Raw genomic sequence first — 27,189 nt, forward strand, 5'->3', positions numbered from 1 at the left:
AAGACATGATACATTGTTAGAACAACAGGAAGATCTGACCAGGCTAGGGAGAATAAATAAGATAAGAACATACATCAAAGGTAAAGCTTGGCAGCCCAGGAATAAATAGAAGATAAAACATTGAGGCCCAGGAAACAACGTCATGACGACCCTAAGGTGGTAGTTTAGCATATAGAAAATAAGGGGATGTGAGGGGAGGGCTTTTTAGGCATGGCGTGTTCTGTGCAGGGATATAAAATGTATTGTTGAAGTAGTGAAATTTGCTCTCCTTGTTCTCAATCCAATTGGGAAGGGTCTTGGAGGCCGCTCTTGCAACCACTTTTCTTCTTACAATAAACCTTTGAAATTATGAACCAGAGACTTGTCTTTATGTTGTGAGTATTTATACAATTATTTGGGAATTTTAAATCCCACAGCGGGATACCCCAGTAAACACAGGCTTGACATAACTCTCGGTCTAGGCCCATTCAGAACTGATGAATGGGCAACCTCTCCAGCCAAGCCCGCAGTTTGCCAGCTACTCAGCAGAACTCACGGAACTCACTGGCTGAGCCCCTTGGGTTAGTGCCAAGAGTTCTCTTCCTCTTGGCCAAGAGTTCTCTTTCTGCATGTTGGGCTCGGGTCCCGTCTTTGAAACAGTCATGTAGTGCTTCCTGGAGCATTCCTGCATCCACCAACATCCGGGTGTGCTCAATATGCAAGTCTGCCATCTACTCAGCCACTTCCCCCTCTAGTACCACCATTATAGCCATCACCACAGCCCATTGTGATGGATAAAAATGGGCATACTGGTCCAAATGCCTGATAGACTGGCTAAGAAACAATGGTCTGAGTTCCCATCAAAAGTTGTTTGTAAAGCTGGAGGACCCCATAGCATCATCTGTGGCCAGAATCCCATTGGGCCAGTGGAACCCTGCACATTCAGACATGGGCCCTATAGCCCAGGACCCGAACCCTGCCGAGCCAACTGACAGGCCACTGGGCCCAACATCCAGCCTTTGGGCCCACTGCCACCTGCCATTGCAGTCCTTGCCAACACTGGTACTGAGCCCTGATCCAATGGCCTCACTTGCAGAGCTTCCTGGGTATAATGAGACACAGTATCCCATCGTAGCCTTGGACTGGCTAAACAGAACCGGGTCTGTGGTACCAGACCCAGATGAGATCCCAATCGCTGTGCCTGCCAGTTTCTAGTTGCCTCAAGAGCCACATCCCAGTGAGAAACAGACCAGGAAGGAACATCTGGCCTCTCCAAACCACACCCATAGTACCTCCATGGTGTAGCTTCCTAGGGCTGGCAAATAGTCCCACTCTCCTTCCTCATCATCCATCAGCTGTCCTTTCCGCCACTCAAACTGCTTGGCACCATGAACTCCTGGGGTAGATGGCCTGAAGGCAGCTTCCCATGCCATGGCCGAACTATGCCACCACTCTGCAGAGGAATTGGGCCCTTGCATCACCTCAAAACAAGCCAGCCTTTGCTGGGTTGTCTCTAACTTGTACATCATGTGCCTTTGGTCTCACTGCAGGCTGATCACTGTCCCCCCCACCTGCATCTGGTGCAAGGTCCTCCATCAGCACCGGCTCCTCCTCGGTTCTGACACCCATCACATGCTTCAGCCCCTCTGCCATCCCCTATCTTCAAAGTATCCTCAAGGACACCAGCCAGTCCACAAGTGGCATGAAGAGGAAAAGGAAAAAATATATGAGCCCTGACTTCCTCTCAAGTATCCAAATCCCCAGGCCTTGAGAATTCAGAAGCTAAAAAACTCTAAAAACAGTTAGTACTTTTATTCAATCCTGAGGTGTGGCACAATTGAGTAACTGACATTTGAAAAGTCTCCCAGCACTCTATTTATAGCAAGAACATGCCCCTTACCACTCCCTAGCACCCAACATCAGCATTGAATGTCTTATCAGCAGTCTACCATTCAGTGCCTGTTTCTGGCCTCTGTGTTCCACACACTGTCTCCTCTAGCACCAATCAGCTGGGCTTTGGAGAACTGTCAGTTAGCTGTGCAGTTGACGGGAGAATGCCATCATCACTGGGATCGAGGCTGACACCGCCTACCAGCTTGAGAGCTTCCTCTAAATCAAACAAGGAGTTTGTGATCTCCTTGTGATCGACAGAGTGTCCTCTCTATTTTCATCATCCCTTCAGGGAGACTTAGGTACCTCGGAAGCTCCTAGAAGGTCAGATTTGGCATGATTCCATGGAGCCCCCTGGAGATGTGTTATGTCAACCCTGCCTCCCTCTTCTCTAGCATTCTTTGGAGATCATTATGCCACAATGGTGGACAGCAGAAGTCAATTCCCTGGGTATTGGAGCATCTTCCTCCAGCATCACTTTCTGGACATGTCCTGACAGGAAGGATAACAACCACTGTAGAAAAGTTTCTCGAGGGGTGTATCTGCCATATTTCAAAAAAATCCTTTTCTGTAGCTGCCTCTCTCTACATGGAGTCTTGGAAGAGGTCTAGAGGACAAATTATCATTCACTGTAATTATCACAATCCCAGACTTTGAGATGTCTACTGCTACTTTTCCAGTTGATAGAACATCAGACTAAAGCAACATGCAATGGGTCTTGCATCAGAAAAAGATATAAGCATCTACTCATGCTGAATGATTTGCACAATGTTGAGGACACATGCAGGGACTGTGCTGCTGAATGTACCTTTCTCTCTTTTCCAGATGAAGCTGGATTTGTTTCTGTTTGAAAAAGGAAAGCCATTCAATATTGCATTTTCTGGGAGTGCTTTGAAATCATCTAACTCTTCTTTGGAAACAGGCAATTGATTCAGCTCCATGAATTATGGACCTCCTGTTTCTGCTTTCAATGCTACTGGTGTCCCAGACAGTCTATGGGAAGCTTAGAATGAAGTGCCCACTGAATTCGGTGCACCTGGATAGAGAAAGACCATGGAGCTACTACAGGCCAGGAGACCATCTCATCGGGGTAGTCACCAGTGCAGTAACACTAAAACAGAAAATGTTGTTTTTCAACCTGCTTCCTTATACTCAGTCTTACTTGTAAGTTATTCAGTGCAATTAATTTGTATTCCTTCCATCTGCAGTTCTAACACTCTCATTGTTTTCTCCTTATTCTGCCTACTCCTATATTGCAGGAACTGATTGATTTTGTTGATTGATCAGATTTCCACGGGTTTCTTCTATTGTCTTATTTAGTGGAAGACACACAAATACAAAGAGGAATAAAAAAAAAAAAAAACACCAAACCCTGAAAGAATTCCACATTATTTTCCTCCCCACGTCTAATCTAGAATGCCTGACCGGAATACTTTGTTCAAAGTAGTGATTGTTGTAGTTAACCATGACCAGATCATTTCCATATTTTTATAACTGCTCATTGATATTGAATGCCTGATCCTTATAGGAATAGAAGATGACTTGGTTTTATAACAGCTTTTCTTAGTCACTTATGAAATATCCTTTTCCTTTTATGATGGTTGTACTTTAAAATAGGAATTATTTTGCATACTGGGTGCTGTGCTGATGAAAATTACTGCTGCTATAAATAGACCTTGTGATTCTTATCTGCTTCCCATTTTCTCAACATTTACAAATATTAAATTTTGATGGGTGACTATCATTTGCCTCTGGTTTTCGATCAGTATTGACTTCAGACTCAATAATTATGTATTGATAAAGAGGATGAAATTGGTAAAATGGTATTGTATGACTGCTGTTGATGATGCTTGTATTAACCAAAGCAATTTTTTTACACTAGTCATCCTTATACTACCAAAGGAATAGAACGCTTTATTTTCACTATTCAAGAGATCAACAAGAATATCCAGCTCCAATGCAATCTCACGCTTGGCTACAATATCCATGATAACTATTTGAACACACTTGGCACTTCAGAAGTCTTGCTGGACATGCTGTCTAATGGAAAAGCCAATGTTCCCAACTACAGCTGTGGAAGGAAGGACAACATCTTGGCTCTTCTTGATGCAGCTGACAGGGAGATTTCCATCCAGATGTCAACATTAGTAGGCCCCTACAAAGTCCCACAGGTTTGTGTGTGTATTTGTCTATATACTAAAGAGAGTTGGGTGGTATTGAATGCATTATAGATTCAATCATATCTTCTCTATGGAATTCAAGAGCTGCTTTTCACTATGTCCATTGTAGGTATCATGGCTGGGAACTGGGATACACATTAGGATGAGGGCATGTATCAAAATAGTCATATTCTCTCTTAATACCAACTCTATTGCTTTGGGGGCTTCTGCTACATACTTGTGAAGGTGAGGAGAGGCTCTGTATCCAATCAAAGGGTCTTCAGTAAAATAAGAGAGTATAGCACTGATGGAAAGTTCACAATTTGTACATGATCTTAGAAAAATTATGACAATGCTGAACAAAAGCCACATTCATGGAAATAATTCTGAAAGAGATGCTTTGCATCCATCAAAGAAAGGGACTAAATTACTTGGAATTTCATTCACAGATTTTCTGGAGAACATTTAAACAATGGGGATAGAGAGTTCATTGATCCAGAACATTTCTGCCCACAGCAATCTAATACTACTAAGGTAATCAGTGCTTGTAACACTGAAGCTTGTGTAAGGAAGTATATCCACCTTGCTGTCAAGCAAACTCAAGATTTTTATAATGTGCGCTTCACCATGTACACTAATAAGAAAGGTGGTAAGGAAGTAGAGGAACTCAGGCACAAAACAGGTTATGTAGAAAGTAAACACACAGACAGTGAAAAGTGACTATGCACAACACACAGAGTATGAGGAATAGGGTGAAATAGAAATTCATGAATTTGATATGATATTGTTGCCATTACGAAAACTTGGTGGGAATAAACCCACCAATGGAATACACAGCTACAGGGATTTAAATTATTAAAAAGAAACAGACAAAATAAAATAGTAGGTGGAGTTGCACTATATATAAGAAATAAATAAATGCTTACATAAATCAAGCACAAGAATGATGAAAACTGTCTTGAATGTATTTGGATCAATATAAAAGGGGGGAAACGGCACTGCCATAGGTGTATACAATAGGCAACCCAACCAAGTAGAGAAAACAGATGAACTTTTTGCTAGTCAGTTAACTAAGTATATTGTAAGCATAATCAAAATAGTAATGAGGGACTTTGACTACCTGACATTAACTAGGAGACAAACTCTGCACCAAGTGGGAGATCAGACAGGTTCCTGAAAAACCTAAAAGGTTTCTGAAAAACCTAAAAGACAACTTTGCCACTCCACCAAGTGGGAGACTAAACAGGTTCCTGACAAACCTAGCAGACAACTTTGACTTTCAAAAAGTAGAGAAGGGAACTAGGGGATCAGCCATACTGCACTCAATTCTCTCTAATAGAGATGAAATGATAGAATGTGTCCAAGCTACAGGAACCTTGGGAGGGGGGGGGAGTGATCATGCAATATTGGAATTCAGCATTATGCAAGCACAATCAATAGAACAACTCAATCTAGTGTCTTGGATTTTAAGAGAGCTAATCTCAATAAACCTAGAGAGATTTTGGGTATGATTCCATAAATAAGAACCCCTAAGGGGAAAACAACCAAAGCAGCTTGGCAAATTTTGAAAAGTGAGATTATAAAAGCCCAGTCTTGCACAATAGCAATGAAGATGAAAAATAACAGCTGCATAAAAAAAACTCTCTGATAAATTGAAAGACAAAAAGGACAAATATAAAAAGTGTAAAGAGGAGCACATATCTAAGGCAGAATATCAACAAATAGCCTGAGCATGCAAAGATGAAGTGAGAAAAGCTAAGGCTCAAAACAAGCTAAGGCTTGTGGCAAAACTCAAAAACAATAACAACAACAAAAACCTTCTTTCAACATGAAAAAACCATTTTAAAAAGTCAAGGAAATGATTGATCCATTGGTGGAAGAAAGTGGTAAGAAGTTGACAAGCAACAGAGAGAAAGGAGAACTGCTTAACTTATTTTTTGCCCAGAAGGAGAAAAACAGTCCATCCTATTAAAAATACTACTACAAAGAGCTCAATAGTAATACAGAATCCACAGATACAATTTTCTACAAGATGAACTTTTTTTAAAAAAAATTCCACATTGTGAGTCCCACTATTACTATACATACGTATAAATAATACTTCTTATATCCTGTTGGGTGGAAGATAGCAATAATATTTTCTAAATAATAAAAAACAGTATAAAATACCAATCAATTATTGTTCCCTTAGTCAAATAGATATTGTGGCTAAAAACAAATGCTAAGTTCCTATTGAGTAGAGTTCATAGTTGCTCAGGGAACAAATGACAAATAATTTCTTGATGAAGACTTATTTATTCATTTATTTCACTTATTTAATCTGAAAGCAGAAAATGATGTGCCAATCTTCCAAAACTAAATATGATATCACCCATTACTGGAACAATATATTTCACTTAACGCTTGCACATGTGTGTCTAACTGCATTACATTCTAGTGGGGATTTGCATTTGGATTGTTATTCTTTTTACTTAATTTGTTTCTTTTTATACAAAGTCTTCTTAATATTCTGTGTTTAATATTTTAAACAATGGCCAATAAACAAACTATTCTAAGATGTTTATCAAAACAAAGTTAGATTTATGAAAAATTCATATTTTTGAGTTGCCTCCTTTATTGCTTTTCCAGATCAGTCATAGAATTGTTTCACAGACTCTGAGCGATAAAAGTAAATTCCCTTTTTTCCACCGGATGCTCCTCAAGGAAGGGTTTCAGTATTCAGCAATTGTCCGAGTGCTCCTGCACTTCAGATGGACCTTGATTGGTCTCCTTGCTCCAGACACAGAGGAGGGAGAGAATTTCCTCAGGACTTTCCCCCCTTTGCTTGTCAGGAATGGAATTTGTGTCGTTATATCACAACAATTCTCAATGACTGGACATCTAGCACCCTTGAGGGATTCCAGCTTTTCTCAGTGGAAACAAGTCAATGTCTTTGTTCACTTCACAGAACACATTATTCTTTCAAGCACATTTCATATTTTTCATCTAACAATTGACATTTTGTCAGGACCCATTAGAGAGAAAATCTGGGTCACCACAGCTTTGGGAAACTATATAATGACTCATCTTGGATATCACCAATACATCCATAGTATTTGGAGCTTTGAATTTATGCAAATGATAAGCCCAAAATATGGTGCTTTTGAACCCTTTTCCTTTTTAGACTCCCAGTATAAAGACAAGAATTTTCAGTGTTCTTTTTCAAAGCATGTTTTTTCTGTCAAAGGCCGGAAAAGATGCACCCAAAAAACTTCAGTGGAGACAGAAGACGATTTGAACGGGATGTTGGTTGAAAATAGTGACTCTGTTTACATGGTGTTTATGACTCTGGCTCATGTCCTGAAGGCTGCATATTCGTCCAGATCCTGGAGGAGAAGGAAGGAGGCCCAAGGGACACTGGAGGCTCCAAAGTTGCAGCCGTGGCAGGTATGGGATCCCAACAAGGATCCTACAAACTTCTTCTGGAGATATAATCCATTAGAGAAAAAAGGGAAACATATCAACCTTCTTCTGCTACGAAAGGCCAACAGATTTAAACAATCTAGTGCTGGGGCAGATAATTTACCAAGATGTTGGTAGCAGATATGTTTGATATTAAACATTTGCTGTTTGCCAATTTCTCACCACATATTAAGCATACTGGTAAACCAGTCTCATCAGCAGTGAAAGCAAATGAATCTGCCCACATGCCATTAAATGTTTTTTTTCTTCTGAAACTTTTTCTTTTCTTGGATTTATCCATGGTTGGGCTACTAGGTGTCAAAAAACTCATTAAAGTGTCACACATTTGTGGTTATGACACATATTTTGAGTGACAGGGATTCACAGCAGAGTGATGAAAGAGACACATGCTGCACTAGAGCCACAGGTTGCTGACCCCTCATCTAGTCGAACCCTCCACCCAAGCATAACCTACACCATTTTTCATAGATGGCAATCCAGTCTTTTCTTGAATGCTTCCAGTGATGAAGCTCCCAAAACTTCTGAAGGCTGAACAAGGAGAGATTCAACCTAGAGATAGGGAGAAATTTTCTGATAGTGAGAAGAATCAACCAATGGAACAGACCTTGTTCCATTGGTTGATAGTTCTCACTATCAGAAAAGTTCTCCTTATTTCTAGGTTGAATCTCTCCTTCTTCAGTTTCCATCCATGGTTACTTGTCTGGCCTCCTGGTGCTTTGGAAAATAGTTTGACCCCTTCCTCATATCTTGGCAGCCCCTCAAATATTGGAAGAGTGCTATCATGTCCCCCCTGGTCCTTCTCTTCACTACACTAGCCATGCCCAGTTCCTGCAACCGTTCAACATTAAGCATGTTTGCAATTTAAAAAAACTATAAGAAAAAGTCACACATGAAAATACCAAGTGGGATAACAAACTAATATTTCTGCTTTTAAAATTCCTGGATGTTTTCATTCTAGTTCCATCCCTTTCTGGAGAAGAATGAGTTCTACAATCTTTCCCACTGGAATCTTTACATGGACTATAATGGAGAAATAGCTGCAGATATAGACATTGAGTTCTTGGTGATTTCACCCGAGGGGGACTTGATGAAAAGGAAACTGGGGAGTGTTGAAAGACAGAGAATTATTATTAACAAATTTGCTCTTTCATGGATAAATCTGCTCAACAAGGTGGGTCAAATATTGTTATGTTTTCTCTTTTTTCTAAGATTATGACCCATTTCAAGTGAGTTAACTCTAGTCTCCATGGTGGATGACCCTCACTGGGAATTGAATGTACACAAGAAAAAACTTAACATTTTGATAGATGGATTGTGGGGACTTCAATACTAATCACAAAAGTGTCTTCAGATGCCATGATATCCTTATGATGATGAAGTACAGTCATGACTGAATTCAGAACAATCTTTTTGTTGATATAATACATAACACCTTAGATATGGTTCTATGGCTGCATTGGCTCGCTCTGCAACGCCGTTCATACTCGGGTGGTAAGCGATACTTAACTCCTGCTGTGAGCCTATCGTTTTCTCAAACTCTCTCCAGAATCTGACTGTAAATTGTACCCCTCTGTCTGAAATAATACGTCTTGGTACACCATGTAAGCAATATATATGTTTTAGAAACAAACCAACTAATTTCTTTGCAGAGGATATGCCTTTACATGGAATGAAATGTACCAGTTTTGAGAACAGATCTATTGCAGTCCATATTACGGTGAACCCATGACTACAAGGTAAACCTACAATGAAGTCCATGGCAATATCCTGCCATGGTTTAACTGGATCAGACACCTTTTGCAATAGTCCTAAAGGTTTTCCAGGACAGGCCTTACTACTAGCAGATACTTTACATTTTCTAACGTAACATTCAATATCTCCCCTCATACCTGACCACCAAAATTGTCTCTTAACTAGATGTAACATTTTAAGATATCCATAATGACCAGCTTGTTTGCTATCATGGCACCTTTTAAGTACTAGTTCATGTAAGGTAATCGGTTTATATAATTTTGTTCCTTTCCAAGCTATTCCATCAGTGATAATACATTGTTTTTTTATTTTTCTGTAACCAGGGATCTTTTTCTAAAGCTTTTGGTAGTCATCTATTACTTTATATTTTAAATATAAAAAATATAAAATATAAAAGTTTGTATGATATCTTTACCCTGTACAATAGATTGTATCATAGTTTCTCTTTTAATATCATATTGTGGGAGTCGAGATAATGCATCAGCTAGAAATTTTTTTTCCTGCAGCTACATATTTCAAAACAAAATTAAACCTCCGAAAATAAAGTGCCCATCGAACGTGTTTGGGGGATAGCTTGCAAGGGGTTTGTAGAGCTTCCAAATTCTGATGGTCAGTCCAGACCTCAAATTGTTCTTTTGAATCCTCCAGGAATTGTCACCAGGTTAACAGTGCCCATCTTACAGCAAATGCCTCTTTCTCCCAGATTGCTCAGAGAGAGGGAGAAAGAGGAGAGAAAGAGAGGGAGAAAGAGAGAAAGATAACACAGAGAAAGAGAGAGAGGGAGAGAGAGGGAGAGAAGAGAGAGAGGAGAGAGAAAGAGAGGAGACAGAGAAAGTGAAAAACACACAAACACACACACACACACAGAGAGAGAGAGAGAGAGAGAGAGAGAGAGAGAGAGAGAGAGAGAGAGAGAGATGTTTAAAAAAAATACCAGGAGGCATAAAACCTGGGTAGGCATGGCTAGGGGGGTCATGTGACAGGGTGGGAATGAATGATTTCCAGTTGGCCATGCCCACCCAGGTTTTGTGGCTCCCAGTGTTTTCTTTTCTGTGGGGAAAGGGTCCAAATGGCTCTTCGACTGTTTAAGGTTGCAGACCCCTGAACTAGGCAGTCAGTTTTTGTCTTCATTGAGAGCCATGTGAATTGAGGAAAGAAACACACAAATAAATAAAGCTATCTTTCTTAAGGATTTTTCCCTTTATATCTTAATTGGGGGGTGGTTTGGACTACTTTCAAAGGGAAGCAGTTTTGCAATGTTTTATATACTCCAGAAGAAGCCTATCTAGATCCTAATGTTCCAAAGTTCCTTTTTTCATTACAGGTGTATTTTATTTAAAAAATCAAATGATGATAATAATAATAATAATAATAATAATAATAATAATAATAATAATAATAATAATAATAATAATAATAATAATAATAATAATAAATCTTTTACAATAGTTTCTTTTCCAAAATTTAATTTAAGATCATCATACTGTATTTCAAAATTTTAAAAATCAAAAACGAGGAGGAGGAGCCAAATTGCTTGTCACTTAAGGCTGAAAACTTTTCAATTCCATCCCTCCACACTTTCTTAAGCTGAAAAATCCTTTATTGCAATGTTAGAGGCCAAAAGCCAAGGGGAGTGAGTTAATGAACAATCTGCCAGTATTTATCTCTCCTAAATCAGCTTGGAATGAGGCAATGATTTCATATTTATCTAAGTGAAGCCCAGGAACCAGAGGTAGAGAACCAGCAAATACCACATCTGACTTGAGATTTTGCAGTATTCTTCCCCTGCCATGCCCACCAAGCCACCTCCACAGAACCGGTAGTAAAAAAATTTGAACCCCACCACTGCCGGGGACTATTTGGCTAATGTTAACATCTACATCCATTTTCATGCATGCTTCATATTTTCTTTGGTGTTTCTTCTTTTTCTGCTTAGTCTCTGCCTCAGTCCCAATGTGTAGAAAGTTGTCATCCCGGATTTGTCAAGCGAAAGCGAGAAGGAGAGCCTGCTTGCTGCTATGACTGCATTCCTTGTCCTGAGGGGACCATCTCCATCCATGAAGGTGGGGGACACGAAGGAAAAGGACAGGACCTTTGAAAGTAGATTCATCTGAAACACTGCCATATAAATACAAGTTAAAAGATAGATTGAAACTAATATTTTTTTTGTTTTTGCTAGCAGTTCAGCAGTTCAATTCTGCCCAGTTCAGGGTTGACTCAGTCTTCCATACTTCTGAGGTTGGTAAAATGAGGACCCAGATTGTTGGGTGCTATAGGCTGACTCTAAACTGCTTAGAGATGGCTGTAAAAACCATGTGAAATGGTTTATAAGTCTAAGCACTATTGCTATTATCTTAGAGGGAGGAATAGCCAAAAAACCTTGAGGGAAAGCCTAGGAAGAGATAGGTGGTGTAGCAGATTGGACAAGCTTCTCTACTGCCAGAAAAAAAAATATCTTCCGCTTTCTAGTTTGGAAACCAGATTATTTGCAGAACTAACTTTTTTTCTAGCTAATTAGATTTCAAAAGACAGGCATCCAAAGTCCAGTATATTAAGAAGTGTCATCTGTCAAGATCTAGGAAATGTGTCTAAAATGTGAATTGATTCATTATCTACATCTAATAATGTAAGTTCTGCAAATTACAGAAAAAATCATTCAGGTTCCATGACTTATTCCAATTTCATAAACTATAAAAATATAATTGTTTTTTTAGGCAATGATATTCTTCTTACATACTTTATGTAGAGGTTTTAAGCAATCCTTCATGGAAAACGCTGCTAGTAAGAAATGTTCTTGAAAAGTGAAAGTACAGAATATTTAAAAATTATATTGTGTTGGTTTTTTTTCCCGTTTACTCAGATACAGAAAAATGCACCAAGTGTCCAGATGAAAAATATCCAAATGAGGACAGAATCCAATGTATCCCCAAAGTTATATCCTACCTTTCTTATTGAAGAATATCTTGGAATCATTCTGTCCACTTTTGCCCTATTCTTGTTCTTAGCCACAGGCCTTGTTTTAATCATATTCATTAACAATCTAGAAACTCCCATTGTGAAAGCCAACAACCGAGACCTCTCTTACATCCTCCTGGTCTCCCTCCTGCTTTGCTTCTTGTCTCCTTTTCTCTTCATTGGGCAACCAAGGGAAGCCACTTGCCTTCTCCGACAAACGGTTTTCAGCATTGTCTTCTCAGTTGCTGTTTCTTCTCTCTTGGCCAAAACCATCACAGTAGTGCTGGCTTTCCTGGCCACAAAACCAGGAAACCGATTAAAGAGATGGTTGGGGAAGAGCTTGGCCAACTGCATCATCCTTTCTTGTTCTAGTGTTCAGATTATTATTTGCTCCATCAGGCTTGGAGTTTCTCCCCCATTCCGTGACTCAGACTTTTATTCCCAGCCTGGAGAGATCATCCTGCAATGCAATGAAGGCTCTGTTTTCATGTTCTACATCACCCTCAGCTACATGGGCTTTCTGGCTGCCATCTGCTTCACAGTGGCTTTCCTGGCCCGGAATCTCCCTGGAGCCTTCAATGAAGCCAAACTGATTACCTTCAGCATGCTGGTCTTCTGCAATGTGTGGGTCTCCTTCCTGCCCACCTATCTGAGCACCAAGGGGAAATACATGGTGGCTGTGCAAGTCTTCTCCATCTTGGCCTCCAGTGCTGGGCTGCTGGGCTGCGTCTTTATCCCCAAGTGCTACATTATCATTCTGAGGCCAGACTTAAATACAAAGGAGCATCTTACAACCAGAAGAAATGTATAATGTGAGTTAGAGGAATTTCCACTCTCAAAACATTCCAACAGGCGAAGCATAATTTTTTTTTCAAATTGTCCCACATACATGAGCTAGGGAAACAATTTTGAGCTGAAATAATCAAAGGGCAATTCGAATATAGTGTCCTCCATCCTTATTCAGTAAAATTTCAAGATGTTTATAATCTGAATTATCTATCTGGTCAAAGTATGTAGAAATAAAATAAGAGGGGAACTTAAATACAGCCCTATAGGAGTTTTACAAAAACAATTCCTAAAGGAGATTATCCATATTTTAGTATCCCATAAATCTGTAGGGGAGAGAGGTGGGATTGGGCATAAATACTTCTTACTAAATTGCAACAATTCATCCATCTCATTCCTCTCGTGGTAGACACTCCCGAGTTATTTGGAAGGGACTTTGGAGGTCTTCTAGTCCAACCCCCTGCTCAGACAGGAAACCATTTCAGACCAATGGATGTCCAATCTCTTTTTAAAAGCCTCCAGTGTCAGAGCACCCACAACTGCTGGAAGTTGTTCCACTAATAGATTATTCTGTCATGAAATTTCTCCTTAGTTCTAGATTGCTTCTCTTCTTGATTACTTTCCATTCCTTGCTTCTTATCCTGCCTTCTGATGCTTCTTTTTGGCAGCCCCTCAAACATTGAAATATTGTTATCATGTCACCCCTAGTCTTTCTTTTCATTAAACTAGATGTTTAATGAAATTCCAGCAACCATTCTTTATTTGTTTACCTCCAGTCCCCTAATCATCATTGTTGCTCTTCTCTGCCCTTTTTCTAGAGTCTCAACATCTTTTTTACATTGTGGCAACCAAACCTAATTGCAGGATTCCATGTGTGATCTTACCAAGGCACTGAGAGATAAAGATGGATCCTGGTCTGATTCAGAAGACCTTTTCTTATCTTTTTGAAATGGAAGTTTGCAAATTCAAATAAATTATCACATAGTTTCTCAAGTTTAGCAGACATTTTTTTGGTTGGGTGTATCTCCCTTCTTGGCTTTATCATGGCTGTATTTTTCTAGCAGTCAAGAAATTCTCAGTGTTCCTCATCCCTTCTTGGAAATAGATAGATATGTAGCATTTAAAGACTGTGCTACAATCTGCATCTTTAACCAATATGGAGAAAGTCTGTTTTTGCTGATGAACTTGCAAAAACATTTAGCAATATAGTTAAGTTTTCTAGTGTCTTCTGTTATTCAGTTGTTTTGGAGAGAAACTGTCAGTCATACACATGTGCTGGTTTTCTTCAAACCATGTATGCAATTAATGAGTTTTCAAAGATTGATGTTAAATGGTTCATTTTTAAACTCTGGTTTTCTTCTCTGTGTTCTCCTTTGAGCAATATATTTTGTTGACAGCTGGTCTAAATATAGCTGAGCTAATGTTTAATTTACAAGCTTGCAGAGTGGGTTGAATTCAATTCCTGCATGCCTCTTTCACATCTGTGGCTCTAGTTATGATTATATATATAAAAACCCGAATAACCAAAGATCCATATATATATAAATATAAATACCACTTCTTGGAAATGATCAAAGATCTACATGTGGAGCAAGAAGATCTGCTTGTAAGTTTTGATGTGGTTTCACTATTCACTCAAGTCCCGATAAAAGAGACCCTTGAAATCATCAAAAATAAATACCAACCAGCTAAACACCTCATGGAACTAACAGAACACCAACACATATTTCATATACAAAGGACAAAGATACAAACAAATTGAAGGAGCCCCTTTGGGATCACCACTGTCACCCGTCATTGCAAACCTGTTCATGGAAGAATTTGAATCCAGAGCCCTGGCCAATGCCATCCTCAAGCCCAAACTATGGTTAAGATACATCGATGACATATTCGTGATTTGGCCCCATGGAAAAGAAAACCTAAACAATTTCCTAACACACCTAAACAGCACACACCCCAAAATCAAGTTCACCATGGAAACAGAAACAAACAACTACCATTCCTAGATGTACTAATCTACAAAAAAAACAGATGGCACACTAGGACACACCGTATACCAGAAGAAAACACACACCAATTGCTACCTCAACACCCAATCCCACCACCACCCAGCACAGATAAACTCCGTGGCTAAAACACTAATTGCTAGAACCAAACGCCTGGCAGACAAGACACACATAAAGACTGAACTATGCACCCTGACTAAAGTACTGACAGCCAATGGCTTCCACAAAAGCAAAATCACCGGCTTGATCCACAAAAACACACTGAGACATAATGGAGACTGTTAGGAATAACATTGGTTACCTAACTTAGTTTGAGTAAAATAATATATATAAACTATGTTAGTGAGTTTAAGTGTATGTATCACTTTAAACTGTAAACCAAGTTTTTGGGTGCGGTTGTAAAATCACCATAAGAGGGAGCAAGAGAGCTCACTGTTTCCCTGGCTTATACTGGAATGCTGACAATGATGAATTGATGGTGATAACTGCGTGTTTGCTGAAAGAAGAAAAGGGGTTTGATTTTTCTTCATATCTCTGACTGCAAAAGAGATATATCACTGGACTGATTGATTGTAAGTTTAATGAACTCTTTTTCAACACTGGACTTTGCAAACTGAATAACCCCCGGACTGACTGAACTTAGTGTATGACATATAGACTATTTGACTATGCTATAACTCTTGCTGGAATAAAAACTATTTAACTTGCGCAGTGTATCTGTCTTACTGAGTGTAAGCTACTACAACGTTTTGTCTCACATATCTGCCTGTCTGCTAGACTGCCGTTGCACGTTCTGCTAGGGTGTATATCCCCAACACTGGTTATGGGCCCAGGTGCACAGTCAGACTAACCAGGATATAACAGGCTTATTTAAAGTGAGAGTTTGTGTAGCAACACAATACTGTAAACAGACAGTTGTGTTTTATTAATTATAGTTTAATATCCAGATAAAGATGGCACAAGTCAATTTACAAAGTTTGTCTCTAATATCCAAACTGGATGGAACAAACTATGTTTCATGGTCTATGAAATGCAGCCTACTTCTACGAAGAGAAGGTTTGTGGAGTATAATTCAAAATCCACCAGAGGTAGATGCATGGGATCCGGAAGATGAGAATGATGCCCAGAAAATACAACAATATAAAAGTGAAGAATGAGCAAGCTCTCTGTATAATAGGACTGACACTCTCTGACCAACAGCTTGTCCATATTCATGAAGAAGAAACAGCTGCAAAATGTTGGGAGAATTTAAAGAAGATTTATGTTTGAGACAGTGTAAGAGCACATATTTATCTTACACGGAAGCTGTTCAGAAAACATCTTCAAAAGAATGGAGACATGCTGAGTCATATAAACAATATGAAGAGAATTTTTCAAGAACTGCATGAAAAAGAACTTATCTTCACTGAATTACACCAAGTTTATATAATTTTGTCTTCGTTAGATGAGAGCTACGATGAATACGTAACTTCACTTGAAGTTCTGCCAAAAGATAACCTTAACTGACATTACTGGCAGATTAATTGAAGAAGCCAGGAGAAGGCTTGAAAGGGATCAACTCAGAAGGAAACAACCACAATGTGAAGAAGAGAAAATTAGAAAATGTTTTAATTGTGGAGGAAAAGGACATTTGGCTAGATTTTGCAAGAAAGGAAAAAGCCAAAAAGCCAGCCAGAATGCTAAAAGGCATCAAAGGGATAAGAAATGCATAGAGTTAGCCAAGTATAGCAACGAAACTGTGAATAGTAATTTATGGGTCGTAGATAGTGGAGCATCGCACTGTATAACGAAAGATAAGAAAAGATTTGTTAAGATGTCCACGAGTTCACAGCAGATATTGTTAGCTAATGGCTGGAAACTTAAAGCTAAAGGTCAAGGTATAGCATATTGTTCTTGCATAAAAGAAAATGTAAAAATGTTATATGTACCACAGCTTAAGTTTAATTTGCTTTCGGTTAGAGTTTTGGTTAAACTAGGTTATGTAATTACCTTTAGGGGAGACAATTGCATAATTGAAAAAGAAGGTAAAAAAGTTACTGCAACTTTAAAAGGTGATTTGTATGTGTTAAATGATAATTCATTAGAGGTAGCTAACACAGTTTACAATAATGTTAAACCTCATGATGAGTGCATACATTTGTTACACAGACGTTTAGGGCATATAAATTTTAAAATGCTTAAACAAACGGTAGAACTATCTAAGGGTATAAAACTGAAACCTTGCAGTAAGTATTTGCACTGCAATTCTTGTAGTCAAGAGAAAAGCAAGGTGATACCAGCAAATAGAGTTAATGGATTTAAAACCAAGGAGCCTCTAGAGGTAGTATTTGCTGATATTATAGGTCCTAAAAAACCAAGTGTGGGAGGTGCTCGATATATACTAAGTATAATGGACCATTATTCCAGATATGGTTTCTGCTATCTAATGAAAAGCAAAATGGAAACATATCAAAATTTCTTTAATTGGCTTAAATTCGCTGAAAGAAAAACTAAAAGGAAATTAGTAACTCTTATCACTGATAATGGTATGGAATTTGTAAACAATAAATTCCAAAATAAACTGAAGATGGCAGGTGTTGAACATAAAAAGTCTGCACCATATAGGCCACAAGATAATGCCTTTATAGAAAGACGAGGCCAAACATTACAAGCAATGGCTCATACTATGTTGTTGGATTCAGGATTACCTGAAACTTTGTGGGGAGAAGCAATAATGTGTGGTAATCATATATTGAATAATGTTGTTAATTCAACAACTGGTGAATTACCATTCACACGGTGGCATGGCAGAAAACCTGACCTAAGCTACATCCATACATTTGGAGCACCAGCATGGGTGCATATCCCTACACAACTGAGAAATAAAGGGCAACATAGGGCTAAAAGGTTATTCTTTGTAGGTTATGAATCTAATCACAAATCATACAGATTATGGGAAAAAGGTACATCTAGAGTTTACTGTAGCGCTAGTGCACAATTCCTAGAACATGTAGGATGGGAAAAACTGGAGCAAGATTCAAATAAAGAAGTAATTATAGAACCCTACAAAAGACCAGAAAAAATCAGTAATAAGAAGAGTACAATTAAAGAGGAAGTAAAAGAAGAGCATATAGGACCAGAACAGGAAGAAATACCAGAACAGGAAGAAATAGATAATCAGGAACAGGTAGAACATGAAAGTCCACCTGTAAGCCCTGTAATACCTAGATGTTCTACACGTGTAACCAGACCACCTGATAGGTATCAAGCAAGTGTAGTTTGCCAAGTTAGTAAAGTTCCAACTAGTGTTGAAGAACTTAGGATGTATCCTGCAAAGGATCAGGAGAATTGGCAAAAGGCAATGGAAAAGGAATTAAATTCATTAAAGGAAATGAAAGTTTATGAAAATGCCAAATTACCTCCAGGTGAAAAGTCCATTGGTTGCAAATGGATATTTAAGTTAAAAACTGGTAAAAATGGGACTGTTACCCATAAGGCTAGGTTGGTAGCTCAAGGATTTAATCAAACTGCATGTGATTATGATGAAGTATTTGCACCAAATTTAAAGGCAACAACCTTGAGAGCAGCTTTAGTGTGGGCAGCTAAGAAAAACTATATTATAAATCATTTAGATGTAGAAACTGCCTATCTGCATGCACCATTGCAGCACACTATATATTTAAGAAAACCAGTAGGTATTAAGGATGATAAAAATAATAATGACTGTTGGAAACTGAAAAAGAGTCTCTATGGATTGAAACAATCTGGTTATGAATGGAACCAATATATTGTAAAAGAGTTAAACAATATAGGATTTAAAGCAGGTTTAGCTGATCCATGTTTATTCAAGAGAGAGACAAATGGAATAGTATCATTATTATTGTTGTTTACAGATGATATTGCTTTAATAACAAAGACTAATAATGAAGCTACTGAGATAATATCATTATTAAGTAAGAGGATAAAATTAAAGCATTTAGGAGAAATAATACAGTATTTAGGATTGACAATAAACAAAACCAATAGTGGCTTTAAGATATCACAAGAAGATAAAATATACCAATTGCTAAAAATGTATAAAATGGAACTTTGTAAACTGGCAAAAACTCCAATGAGTCAGGAATTTTGTCATACTGATGCTCAAAGTTCAAAATTCAATAAGACTATTTATCAGTCATTAATAGGTAGTTTATCATATATAAGTAATTGGTCAAGGCCAGATATTGCTTATGGCGTTAATCAATTGGCGAGATTTAATGCTGAACCAAATGAACATCACTGGCAAGCGCTAAAGCATATATTAAGGTATCTTAAAAGGACAATGCACTATGCATTGTATTTAGAGCCAAAAGATGATTTGATTTTAAGTGCATATGCTGATGCAAGTTTTGCAACAGATATAAAAACTAGGAAATCAACTTCAGGCATGGCTATACTACTAGGTAAAACACTGATTGGTTGGAGGTCAATTAGACAGCAACATATAAGTATGTCCACAATGGAAGCAGAATTTTCATGTTTATCTTTATTATGTACTGATTTAATTCTGTATAAACAGTTGTTGTTAGATATGGGAGTAACTGTTAAAGATGCCATTGTAGTTTATGAGGACAATCAAGCAGCCATACGGTTGGCTACAAATATTGCTGTAAAAACGAGATCTAAGCACACTGACCTTAGATATTTGAATGTTAGACAATCTGTGAAAAATGGTCTGATAAGATTGGAATATTGCATGACTGAAGAAAATTTTGCAGATGGATTTACAAAAGCCCAAGGTGCAGTAAAGCACAAGGAAAGTTGTGGAAACTATGGGTTGAAATTGTAAATAGATATATATATTATTATATTATCCAAAAGGAGAGAATGTTAGGAATAACATTGGTTACCTAACTTAGTTTGAGTAAAATAATATATATAAACTATGAGTTTAAGTGTATGTATCACTTTAAACTGTAAACCAAGTTTTTGGGTGCGGTTGTAAAATCACCATAAGAGGGAGCAAGAGAGCTCACTGTTTCCCTGGCTTATACTGGAATGCTGACAATGATGAATTGATGGTGATAACTGCGTGTTTGCTGAAAGAAGAAAAGGGGTTTGATTTTTCTTCATATCTCTGACTGCAAAAGAGATATATCACTGGACTGATTGATTGTAAGTTTAATGAACTCTTTTTCAACACTGGACTTTGCAAACTGAATAACCCCCGGACTGACTGAACTTAGTGTATGACATATGGACTATTTAACTATGCTATAACTCTTGCTGGAATAAAAACTATTTAACTTGCACAGTGTATCTGTCTTACTGAGTGTAAGCTACTACAATGCTTTGTCTCACATATCTGCCTGTCTGCTAGACTGCCGTTGCACGTTCTGCTAGGGTGTATATCCCTAACAGAGACCCAGAAGATGAACAGACCTATGGAACAGCTGTCCTGCCCTACATAAGAGGTACTACAGACAAAATCAGTAAGATACTACACAGGCATCACATCAAGACTGCCTTCAAAACAGACAGAAAAATAGCAGCCATCCTTAGAAACCCCAAAGATAAAATTGACCTGGAAAACCAAGGCATATACGAAGTCCCCTGTGCATCATGCCCGGCCACATACATTGGACAGACCAATAGAAGAATAAGTACCCACCTGGATGAACACAAAAATGCAGTCAAAAAGCTGGAACACACTTCCTCACTAGTCCAACACATGGAAGCCACAGGTCATAGCATCAACTTCAATGGCACCAAAACCCTAGCCACTATAGAAAACCCCAGCCACAGAATCACCAGAGAAGCCATAGAGATTGAAAAAAGACCAGAAAGCATGAATAAAAGAGATGATTCCACCAGACTGTCAATCATTTGGAAACCTGCACTCACAAACAAAAAAATATCCACACCACTAGCCAGACAAGCACCTGGGCACAAACAGATCCCCCCTGATACCTCCAGCTCAAACACACCCCAACCAGGCACCCAGATGAAACCTAGCTTCCTAACAAATGATAGCCATCCATTTACCTGGAGCCAAGCTGCACTAAAGGCCTCCAATAAAGGAATACAATGTTGCCAGCCAATCAAGATACAAAAAGAGCCCCAAAAAAGGCAAAAGATATTAGAAATACCAATGAAGCAGAACACAGCAAACTCCAAGACCAATAAACACAGACCAAGACTCCCAACCAATCAGGATGAAGAAAAAAACCATTCTGGCACAACAATAGGCTGCCCCAAATTTAAATCTGAAACCACTATAAAAGTCTGACTCACAGATGAACACTATACAGAAGCCTGATGATAGCAGATGAGATTCTGCCGAAATGGCTACAACTTTAAAAGCACAACTACAATGACGTGGGAAAATACCCAAACAAAGCTGAATACCATACATGTAAGTACCCACGAAAACTTAAGAAAATAAATATAAATATATATATATGGGTCTAGGTGTGTTCGGGTCTTTTCCTGTGTAAGATTAAGAGTATCAAGCACCAGCCTGAGGATAGCGAGTGGGACCTCGCCGAAACGTCGCCAAGATACTCTTAATCTTACACGGGAAAAGACCCGAACACATCTAGACCTGCATACCTGTACCTGTGAAAATCTACAAAAATCTACGTTTCTGTTTACAGCTGTGAAAGTCTGACTCACAGACGAACACTATACAGAAGCCTGATGATGGCAGATGAGATTCTGCTGAAACGTTGCTACAACTTTAAAAGCACAACTATAATGACGTGGGAAAATACCCGAACAAAGCTGAATACCATACATATAAATACCCATGAAAACTTAAGAATATATATATATATATTCTATTCAAAGTGGGCAGTTTGTCCATCTCAGGAAGTTCAGTCAATTCCACGAGCTATTTCTCCCTGGTGGGTAGTTCTGAATGTTTCCTTGTGCGTTGAATAATCCCACCACAACAATCACATATTAAAACAATGTTCCATGGCATCTTCCTAACTGATCCTCCATCAATCCTCAAAGAAAATATTGAACATTTATCTTTAAAATCCTCTGTATTACCTTTTTTACATGTCCACCAAGCATAATAAAATGTCCCTACGCATTTTTCACATTTCCAGCTCTACAAACCTTTTCAATTAAAAAAAGCCCATGATGTAATATCTGGAAATCTGTTTTAGTCAAATTGGTTTGAGACCCTTTATCAATGTAATTTGTCTCATCTTTGTTTTCAGTGCTTCCCATCTTACTATTTAGTTCTGTCCCAAATTGAAGTGGGTAGAAAGAGCAAAATGTTCAGAACCCTTAAAAGGACTTAGTGGGGGGGCTTACGAGGAGCTTATGGATCTCTCAGGGAACCTTGTCCACCTTCTTTGGAGTCACCAGCTCAATCTCCTCCCAGTTCAGAACACCAGACTATGTAATAGGCACTGTTGACCCAGGTGTGGGATTCAAATTTTTTAACAACTGGTTCTGTGGGCATGGCTTAGGTGGTGGGTGTGGCTTGGTGGTCATGTGACTGGGAGGACATGGCTTGGTGGTCATGTTATTGGCTGGGTGTGGCCAACTCAATATCACTCACATCGAGGCACACATCTCCTCGCCTGGCCTCTCAAGACTGTGCGGATGCTGCAACAGTCGTAAGTGTGAAAAATGGTCATAAGTCAGTTTTTTCAGTGCCATTGTAACTTTGAATGGTCACTCCACACAAGCAAAGTACCAGTAAAGGAGGGGAAAAAAACTCCAGAGGAGTTCCTGAAGCAGGAAGTCTAGTCCTGCCAAGAATGTAATAAGGGTTAACGGAGAAGGCAGTTTCTGTAAGCAACACCAGAATGTTTCCTTCCTGCCTTCCTTACAGGATTAGGCCAGTAATTTCTTCTAACAACCAATTCTCCGAACTGCTTAGAATGTTAACAACTGGTTCTAGTGAATAGGTGCGAACAGGTAGAATCCCACCGCTGCTGTGACATTCCTTGTTCAGATCAGGGGAATTCTCTGTAATTTTATCCTCCAGATAGCCTGGATAATATTCCCCCCAAAGACTTAGCTAGATGTTCTGGTGGCCTCTCCCTAACCTATAAGGACCAGGTCATCCCAAATGTGGCTGCTTCATGACTATCAGCTGACCTAGTGAAGGTGGGGAAAATATTGCTTTTTCACCGCACTTATCACCATGAGGTAATCTCCAACATGGGCTCTTACAAATATTCACTCAGATTCCCTTCAGTTTTACTAAGATACGGCAGAAAATATCAGGGATGGGACCCCTTACGCATCAATCTGGCATTCAAAAGCAACAGCCAAAACCCAGAGCCATCAAAGATCTCTTAGCCAGGCACTGAAACTAGAGTCCTTAGGGCCACACAGTGGGACAACCTTTGAGTAGCAGATCAGATGCCACCAAATATGGCCAAACATCTACTGATCCCTATCAGGATACCTCTTCCTTCAGCTCCCCTCTTTAATTCAAACCTCAAGTTAACATTTACAGGCCAAGAAATATTATCCTCCCAACTGGAGACATCAGGAATTTGGGAACTCCCAACCACATCTGCCAACCTCTTGGCAATGTTTTGGGAGGATTTACACACAGTCGCTGAGATGGGAAAGCCAAAGTGGGCCCTCTCCACGAATTGTTTACAGAAAAAGAAGATGGACATCCAAATTCCTCCCCAAAACCAGTTTCTGGGTGGGTGTGGCAAGAAATCAAGTTGCAACACCCATCATGCTATGGGCACTACCACCGTCTCAGCTGCAGGCCCCACTAGCTGAAGGTTTATTTGATAAATAAGAAACTTCAAAGTATAAAGATACTTAGTGGCTTATGTAGATGTGAAAGGACAACACAGAAAGTGTCAAGATAAAGAAAAATTTCTATCCACTCTATGACTGTCTCCCTATGTACCTAGGTTGTCAATTTTCTGCCTGGCTCTTTTCCAACAATTGACATTTCTAGGACCGATGGGAAATGGCATTTTACTTCAGGCATAAAGAATTTCTCAATCACCATACTTACTATCTATACATTGCTAATATATTAATCTAGTCATTTAATTATAGCAACTGATATTAATCTTTCCATAGTAGTTCTCATAGAAAAGAAAAGAAAAGAAAAAAAGAAAAGAAAAGAAAAGAAAAGAAAAGAAAAGAAAAGAAAAGAAAAGAAAAGAAAAGAAAAGAAAAGAAAACTTTATTGGCCAGTGTGATTGGACACACAAGGGATTTGTCTTGGTGCAAATACTCTCAGTATGCATAAAAGAAAAGAAACATTGTCAAGAGTCAAGAATCATAAGGTACAACACTTAATGATAGTCATAGAGTACAATAAGCAATCAAATCATAAAAGGAAACAATCAATATAAATCGTAAGTATACAAGCGACAAAGTTACAGTCATACAGTCACAAGTGGGAGGGGATGGGTGATAAGGAGTGATGACAAGATTAACAGTAATAGTAGTGCAGACTTTGTAATAGTTGAACAGGGTTGAGGGAATTATTTGTTTAGCAGAGTGATGGCTTTCGGGGAAAAACTGTTCTTGTGTCTAGTTGTTCTTGTGTGCAGTGCTCTATAGCACCGTTTTGAGGGAAGGAGTTGAAGCAGTTTATGTCTGTGATGTGAGGGGTTGGTAAATATTTTCACAGCCCTCTTTTTGACTCATGCAGTATACAGGTCCTTGATTGAAGGCAGGTTGGTAGTAATTGTTTTTTCTGCACTCCTAATTATTCTCTCATATGTTTTCTCATATTTTTACACATTTTCTCATATTTTTACATATCACTAATCATCAATTAATATATCATATTCTTGTTATAAATTCCCATTTCCATATTTATTTCATTGAATTCCATATCTAACGTAGCGATAATCCTTTATAAAAAAGAAAAAGAAAGAAGAAAAAGAAAAAATAATATCACTTACAATCTTGTCTATTTTCAGTACTTATTCTTATATATTACAACACATTACCTTGCAGAATCTCCTTCCCTATTTTTATTTATCCATTATCTCTCACTCTTATAACAATATAGTTTCTTTTCATTCTCGTTTGCTTCCTGTTTCTCTTTATTTTCCAGTCCTTTCTCTTAATTCCCTTTTTACCCATTATTATTCTCCTCCATTTCTCATTCCAATTATTTCTTTTATCTCCCTCCCACTATTGATCTTTCTTTTGTACTTCCCTTTCTGCTTTTTCTCTTTCCTTTTTTTCATTTTCCGAACCATTCCCACTTTTTATTTTCCCTTAATTTTAATTCCTTTTCCCCCCTGCTTAAATGATTGTTGCTCCACTTGGACTTCAAAGCTGGTTTCTTCTTTGTTTGACTCCTCCCTCTCTGTTTTTTCTTCTTCTACAAGCTAAGTCACCATTTCTAATTTCTGTAATATATTGCTGCACATTTCCAGTCTCACTTTCATCATTTCCTTCAGGTCTTGTAGATCCAGTCTTATTTCAGCAAATAATTTCCCCATTGTGTCTGCTCCTTTTTTTTCCCCTTTTTTGTTTTTCCCCTCTTCCTTAATATAAATGTCAAATCCACAAATCCAGTATGTTATTTCAACCAGCATCTTTTATATTTATTTTCAACAACCGATATCCATAAGTCTTTATTTCTAGGTCTTCTGGTAAATTCTTTTCCAGCTGTTTCCCAAAGTCACTGGGTGGTTCTAAGATGATCTTTTCAAATACCTTTCCCCTTATAATATTTTAATATTACTTTTCAGGGTTTTTATTTTGTTATGATGGACTTGCTCATATTTTCTTTTAAATTCCAAACTCCAATTTATTAGAAAGACTAAGCACTTTTCAAAGAGGCACTGAAATTTTTCCTGTACTATCAAGTGGCGCTCTTGAGTCTTTTTCCACAATCCAGTCTTTCTTTTACTTTACTTTCTTTTTCTTAATCATAAAACTTTTATTAAATTCCCTAATTTCAATTATTAGCTATTATTTCTTTTCAACACATTCAATTCCAGCATTTATTTATGCCTATTAAGTGGCAAAAGTCTAATAATTATCCAATTTAATTTCCAAGCCTTTTGTGATCAAATATTTCCCTCTGAATTGTCTCCTCCAAGTTAATTCATTACAATAGCTCAAGCCAATTTTAAAAGTTCAAATTTCCTTCTCACTCTCTCTGGTTGCCGCCTCTGCAAACTTTCCTCCAAATAGTCCTTTTATTCTTAATACCAGGATACCTTAAATTCCATGTATTTTCCCTGGTTCATACTCCGCTTGCTGCTTCTCCACTCCAGCACAGTCTTAGTTTCCCAGACTGCTCTTCGTCTTCGTGGTGGCCATTTTAGACCACTGCTGCAACTTGCCTTTGGAAGGGGTTTTTCTTGTCACGGAGGGGAGTTGTGATTCCCCTCAACCCTCCAAGTGATTCCCACTTTCTTCACCACCCCTCCAGCCCTGATTGGGACCCTCCAACAAGTGAGCTTGAAGCAAAAAGCGCACGATTGTGGATTTCACTCCAACACCAACAATGAGCAACCAGAAATCTCAGGGTGATTCCACTTTTAACAATATTCCTTTATGAATGATTTGTGACTAATATTTTACTGTTATAAATTTGGAGGAGACCCTGAGAAAAATGGATGGCCTGAGTCTCAGCTGGGTTCTATTTTCCCATGTGAGTGGCTCATGAATCATGATGGAATGAGGAAGTCATCTTTCAGCTTTTTACTCCAGCAGAAATAGAGTTACATCCTTGGGACAGAGGTTCATTTCAAGTACTCTGGCTAAAAGTTTCCTCAGAACTTTATACAAAATTTTCCTTTATTGTTTACAACATGTCAACCTGTGTGACTTCTTTCAAAAGATCAGAATTCACACTGGGTGATGTTGGAAGAAATGTCCATCTGGGTTCAGTTCCAAGTGGAAAGAAAGACAGTGGAAACATGGAGGCTATTTGGAAAGATGGTTTAATGGTGGACAGGAACACGTGGTTTTAGGTCCTGGGCAATCAAGCACATGGGAGAGAGAGGGGGGAGGGAGAGAGAAAGATAGAGAGAGATTTATACTGTCTCTTGGACTTTGAACTTGCTTCCTGTTCCTGTGAAAGAAATGTATTCTGATTGTCTGATTTGTTGTCAGATTCCCATGCAGGGATAATTTTGTAGGTTGTCTTCAGTCCCAGGCTTACCTTGCTGGGTGATTCATTCTTCTCAGGTGCCATGTGGTGAGATGGGTAGAAGGCTAATTCTATTATGTCTTGAGGGTGAAGGTCTGTTGTCTTGTAGATAGGT

General features: G+C 38.5%; 1 protein-coding gene across 1 annotated transcript in view; it reads left to right on the plus strand.

Annotated features, from left to right (window-relative positions):
• The first annotated feature begins 1,060 nt into the window (after positions 1–1,060).
• The window catches only part of LOC148128549 (vomeronasal type-2 receptor 26-like), a 73,287-nt gene continuing 47,158 nt past the window's right edge, over positions 1,061–27,189 (plus strand). Inside the window, exons 1-3 of the mRNA XM_087948842.1 lie at positions 1,061–3,033; positions 3,752–4,040; positions 6,657–7,454. Of these exons, the coding sequence (XP_087804968.1) occupies positions 2,816–3,033; positions 3,752–4,040; positions 6,657–7,454 (1,305 nt within the window). The 5' untranslated portion in view covers positions 1,061–2,815. The remainder of the gene's footprint in view (positions 3,034–3,751; positions 4,041–6,656; positions 7,455–27,189) is intronic.

Source organism: Notechis scutatus, unplaced genomic scaffold (genome assembly GCF_049901735.1).
Source record: "Notechis scutatus isolate UNSWTSFEM ecotype Mainland unplaced genomic scaffold, rNotScu1.2 NSCUSCF26, whole genome shotgun sequence".
NCBI classification, from domain to species: domain Eukaryota; kingdom Metazoa; phylum Chordata; class Lepidosauria; order Squamata; family Elapidae; genus Notechis; species Notechis scutatus.